Consider the following 6,000-nt stretch of genomic DNA (forward strand, 5'->3'; position numbering starts at 1 on the left):
GCATTTAATTTTAAAGATGGTGCAACATAACAATATGATGCCCTAAGGTGTGAGGAGGCAATGTTAGTTCATCACACATCTGAAGACTATCAATCCTATTTTTTGCAGTCCTGTGAAGTTTTCCTCCTAAAAGCTGAGTAGTCTCAAACCCACTGTAAGTATGAATGTTCCTGAGCTTATAGCTGGGGAGATTATACCTGAATGATGTTCAAAGCTGAAAAAAATGTGATTGCTTAGAACTTTTCACTGGAAGTCTTTTGACTGTGAACATACCCTAGCTCTTCTACTTATTACAAGTCCTGGATCTACCATTGTTTAATATACATATTAAAATTGGATGTGCTTAAGTACTGTTGTAAACAGACTTTAAACACCGTCTTTGGGTTAGAAGATTAAGGAGGAAAATGAACTCCATTCTTCCAGGGTCTAAAAACCATTTTAATACAGTAATTTGTTGAGTGCCAACAGCAGCACAAAATATGTCATATGTCCAAATAATCAGTGGGGACTTAAAACTGTGTTCCTATCTTCGCTCAGGATGAGCCCTAGCTTTCACCATACTCCCATATTTTCCTTTTCCATTTCAGTTTCTAACCTAGACGAGATGCCACAGTTTGTTCATACAAATACATGATTATCTGAACAAGCAGACAGAAAGGACTGCAAACACTGGAAAACATTAAACAATAGAACTCCGCAGCAAGGTGACTTCTTTAGCATATGGGCAGCCAGATTTGAGAACTGTGCTTTAATACAGAAGGAGAAGAGGGAAAAAAATGTACAAAGAGAAGTGCCTCTACCTTTAGTTTTGAAGGAGAAGTTGCAGTAATTGCAATGGTAAGGACGGACATCTGTATGTGTGCGAATGTGCTTCTTCAGCATACTGGGTTTCTTGCAACGGATTCCACATTCTTCACAGATATATTTCCCTCTTCCTCTCCCCCGGACATACACATAGTCTTCATTTGATTTGTACCTAGTAGCAGCACCATAAGAATAAAGCAATTGTAGTAGGGGAAAAAAAAATCTAGTTAGAAACTATAATCTATCAAATTTAAAAAAACTATAAAAAACATAAAAACAACCTGTGCATGTATTTGTTAAACTTACAATCATGAACATGCTTAGAATCAATGGTGTATCTTTTGAAATAAAGGTACCATTTGAGACTAACCATTTCAAGATTTCAAATTTCATCTTCACAACACAGGATCATACTTTAAAGAGTCAGTTCTTGGAAGTAAGTTTGAGGACCACGGGAGAGCTTTAAAGGAGCATCTTTGAGGCTTCATGATGGATACAGAGAAGGAACAACATCAGTTATGACAGTGGGGAAGTCTTTCAAAAGCTCTATTAATGTGCTTCATGCTACTGGGACTGCCTCCTGATGGAAAAAGTCCCTGAAAAAGTCATCTCTCTGCTCATGGATGCCAAATGTTTAGCTTTTGCAACTTGCTCCCTGTAACATCTGGGGCTGTGCAGAGGCACACAGCAGTGCTCTAGCAGAGTGGCTGGCAATAGCCTACCTGCTGGCCAGGACTGGGCTCAAACTATAAACTTGTAAATGGAAAGCCTTATAGACTGTTACCAATTACTAGAACAATAAAATATGCACCATTTGTGCCCAAGCTTTTACAAGCGTTATTGGCAGATTCTCCTACTATAAATCCTGTTTTATAAGATGCTGTACATGGCACAACATTGTGGCTAAAGCTAAAGCAACTGTTATGCAGATCAGGCAACTGATTTAAAACTATTGCAGTGCGTGGACTAGAACTCAGTAAATATTTCCATGGCACTTTTCAAATCAGGACTTCTGCAGCCAGCATATACCTCAACAAACTGCCAGATAGCAACTGAACTGTAGTCTGTTGCTGAGCCCTGGACTGTGTCCTCTCTGGCTACAATTACACTAGCTTACTATAGAATACACATTATTTATCACAGAAGAGAAATACAGGAAAAGAATTTACATCTATGGCTGTATCTAGCTGCTTTTACTGCTGATTAATGTTTGCCCTTTGGAAAAAAATGAATCACGCTGCCTATTGTTCTCTATTTCATTACTCTCTCCCAACTCTCATGACTCCACGCTTCTGATGAATTTCCATTTTTCACAGAAGCATAAACCAACTTTCACAGACCACAGAATGGGAACTGTTGTTTAAAATAAATCTAACAGGAAGCAACGTCTCTGCTAGGTCTAAAATCAAGATAAAATATCTTCCCAGCAATATCTAATATATAAAGTACAATACTTGCCCTCCATCAAAGATTTTCACCCTTCTTGGTTCGCTTTTGATAAAGGAATTTTCTTTATCATGCTCAGTGCTTGATTCGGAGCTTTCCTTATTGCTGAATTCAGATGAAGTTATTTTTTTCCTATTTAACGCTCGCTGAAAGAAAATGAGATATTCATACATTTATCATTAAAATTACTATCTTTCATACACCAAATATGTAAAGCATTAGGAATAAATGCATAACTCCTTTCACAAACCACCATTATAATAACTGATTATTTTAACATATTTTAAGATACAAGAATCAAAAAATATCTTTAACTGAATTTCTTTTCTACTACATGCTGACTATTAATGGAGTGGCAAATATATATGGAGATTCAGCCGGAAAACTGAAATGCTTTCAATCTACAACAGGAGTTGCCTCTTCCATCCTCTGGGAAGGTACAGGTGGCCTTTTTTAGCTCACAGCCAATTAGTGATGCTTTCTCTTCAAGGCTCAAATCCCATGACATCTCAGTAGCACCCTCCCAGCTCCAGCTGCCCATTGCCTACGAGTTACATGGATAGAGAAGGAAGCCCATCACTGAGAAACTAATTTCCTGTGGCCCAACAAAGAAGAAAAAGGGAAAACTAATGGGAGGTACTAACTAGTAACATTTGTTTTCTAGTATTTTTCACAATATATTCCTGTTGTGGTGTGGATACTGTCTGTTTTGTTTGGCAAGGTTAGTAACGGACAACCAGAACCCTTCCAGAGCAGGACTCCATGGCTAATCCTCATTGCCAGACCAAACTGTAAGAGAAAGTGCAACAGTGGTCTAGCAGAACAAAAACATGTTTCTCAATTATTAATGAACTTTTTTCCCCTCAAATATAAAAAAAAAATTAAAATTGCCAAATAACATCTACTCCTTCCAGAGTCTAGGATATTTATAAAATGGGCAACAATGAAGGAAAGATCCAATTAGCCAGCAATTATTACTGCTGTATTTATAAACTGTTCTACCCACAGAGCTGGCATACTCACCACATTTGCTCATATTGATAAGTGAATAAAATGATGAGAGAAAAAAGACTGGCCTTATGTTTTCTACTCATTATAAAATCTAATGCTGCAAGCTTGAGAATTCTTGCCAAGAGGAATGGCTTTGCTGGCTGACTTGAAATGACTGATGCATTAGGAGCACTGAAGGGTGACGCTGTTCTGGGACCCGGTCCCTGCTCATCATCCACCCCTAGATCTCAGCATCCATCTTCCCTTCTGAGGCGACCATGGTTGATGAGGAATTAACACAAATCAGAGGAAAAGTGACTGCCTATCAGATTCAAAGACCTAGGAATATGCACAGGCTTGCATGCACAGCTCCAAGCCATAAGCGTTCAAGTGGTTCTGACATTGATTTGGGCTGGATTTTCAAGCATATGAGTAGTCCTACCAAAGCATAAATGACAACCAGGCCTGTGTGTAGGAAGAAAGAAATTTCACCCTACGTGTTTTAACAGTATTCATACAAAGTGGAGGGAGGTGATGTTTAGGATAGGAAATATCAGAAGATGAGCTTACTCTACCAGTTACAACTCAACTATGTAATAGTTCCTGTAATACTATCTAGCACATGAATTGCTTTTGTTTCCACTGCAAACAAAGAGTAACCAGGTGACATTTGTAATTTACCAAGGAAAAGAGTAATGTAAAAAAACAGAACATATGCAATAAATCCAATACCACATAAATATTCTCTGCAGCTGGAATAACACAATCATTAAGTAACTGATCAAGGATGAATACTAAATATTTTTTCCACATTTCAATTTCAATAATAAAAAGACAAAGAAAAAAAAATAAAGATTCCAAATGTATTGGGTCTGTGTCATTATATAAACTGTGGTGAAATACTGTTATATTATATATTCACAAAAGTACTTAGAGTGCAAAAGCTAACACCAGGATAAATACCTCTGGGATTTTCCCCTCCTCTCCACCCACTTTTTTTTTTTTTAAAATACACACAATTATGTACAGAGATAAGACAAGCTAACATGTTCAAATTACTATCTGCCTCCCACTGATGTACTTTAATTTACTGGTTATATGCTACTTTTAGCAGCTGTTTCAGTGTCTTTAACATGCAAAATACTGCCTTTCCAGAAATGCTCTGATAGAAACACTGAGTTTGCCAAAGAAACCTGCAGAGGTGCTCACAGGTAATGAAGAAAACATGCTTAATTTTTATGAAAATTTCCATGTTGAAGAGGATTTGGCTCCCCTGTAAGTCTCTAAGTGCAATCAGCTTCTAAGCTGCATGGGTTTCCTGCATGAAAATTCTTTACCATACCTCACCTAAAACCTAGGAACTCCCCACACATGCCAGTGGGAAGGGCAGAAAAATGGCCATGTTGTAAAATGTTCCTCTCCTCTCCACAATTGCTTACAGCTTCCATTTCTAGCAGTTTTCTCTCTCCTACCATAGAGACAAAGACCATGATTCATTTCTACTTTATTCGTCTTGATCCAATTTCACCCCACAGTCTCCAATTACTGGTATAAAACTGGAAAAAACCTACTGTTAGGGCTGCCCAGAGACCAGAGTTCAATAGATACTTCTGGTACTTTAAAACATAACTGGGAAAAAAAAATAACAAAACAAGAAAAAAACCCAAACATGCTTGGAGCCTGAATCATTGAAGTTATAAATTTCAGATTATAGTATTTACTAAACATTTTTCCCACTGGCACAAAGCCACTAGAGAGAAATGTTTTTAATATCTTTAAACTTTTACTAGTTCACACATAAAAATCTTCTGCATTTAACTACTTTCCAGCGGTGAGTTGGACTGTTGTGGCTCATTATCCAAGAAAGGAAACCTTTCCAGTCAGTAGAAGCTTTCCTTTCTTCAGCCTGTTTACACTGGGAAATCTTCACGTTGGCATACTCCAAACTTTGCTGCTTTACTGACTCACCTCAGAGAGGGAAGCCAAAATCAATGCAGAGAATAGAGAAAGAGCCCCTGATACAACACCAATGATTTCAGGCAACAAAACCATTCAGAAAAGAGGAAAAAAAAAACCCAAAACCAAGGAGATGAAACAAGCCTTTTCCATACAGGTGAACCCCATGTTACATTTTAACATGCTGCATTCATTCCAGAAACTTCTTTCACAGTACCATTTTGTGCTTTGTTCTTTGAACCACTGGAACGTGGCAACTTTACCTATTGCCTTTGAGCAGTGAATTGTGAAGAGCAAACATCGAGCTGGGGTTCCTCCTTGTTTGCATTCTGCTCACATGTCTCTTCGTTTCCCACTGCTGAAAGAACTGCCTTCTTTGTGGCAGTGATTAGTAGTGGTGCAACAACGTGAGCTCTCATTAAACACAACCAGGTTCTGGGGGCAAAACCAGGGGTTGCTGATGAAGTCGCTTTGTCTTTGTAAGATTTGCAGACACAGCCACCCCAGCAGAATGCTGCACATTGCTCCGAAAAGGGTTGTGACTGTGTGAGAAGAGGTGAGGGATAACAGCACTGCTTTTCTGCTATTATTTATAAATTGCATTGTGATAATACTTGGAGCTGCCTGTCCGGTCAGCGTTAAAATTGCAAACCATCTGATAAAACATCTTCTGAACAATGGTCACAAACCCCAGAAAACTGGCAGCCCAAACTGTGGTTCTCCAAGGATCTTGGTATACCGCCAAGCTTTTAAGCAAGAAATCAATCACATTTTTCTTTCTTTCTTCCTTTTCTTTCTTCCTTT

The 6,000-nt window shown here is 38.3% G+C and overlaps 1 protein-coding gene across 1 annotated transcript in view; it reads right to left on the reverse strand.

The window, feature by feature from the left end:
- The window catches only part of HIVEP1 (HIVEP zinc finger 1), a 47,573-nt gene that overhangs the window by 15,948 nt on the left and 25,625 nt on the right, over window positions 1-6,000 (reverse strand). The window contains exons 4-5 of the mRNA XM_019613733.2: window positions 2,263-2,396; window positions 801-976 (exon numbers count right to left, since the gene is read on the reverse strand). Coding sequence (XP_019469278.1) covers window positions 801-976; window positions 2,263-2,396 — 310 coding nt within the window. The remainder of the gene's footprint in view (window positions 1-800; window positions 977-2,262; window positions 2,397-6,000) is intronic.

The sequence above is a fragment of the Meleagris gallopavo genome, chromosome 3, assembly GCF_000146605.3.
Source record: "Meleagris gallopavo isolate NT-WF06-2002-E0010 breed Aviagen turkey brand Nicholas breeding stock chromosome 3, Turkey_5.1, whole genome shotgun sequence".
Taxonomy (NCBI): Eukaryota; Metazoa; Chordata; class Aves; order Galliformes; family Phasianidae; genus Meleagris; species Meleagris gallopavo.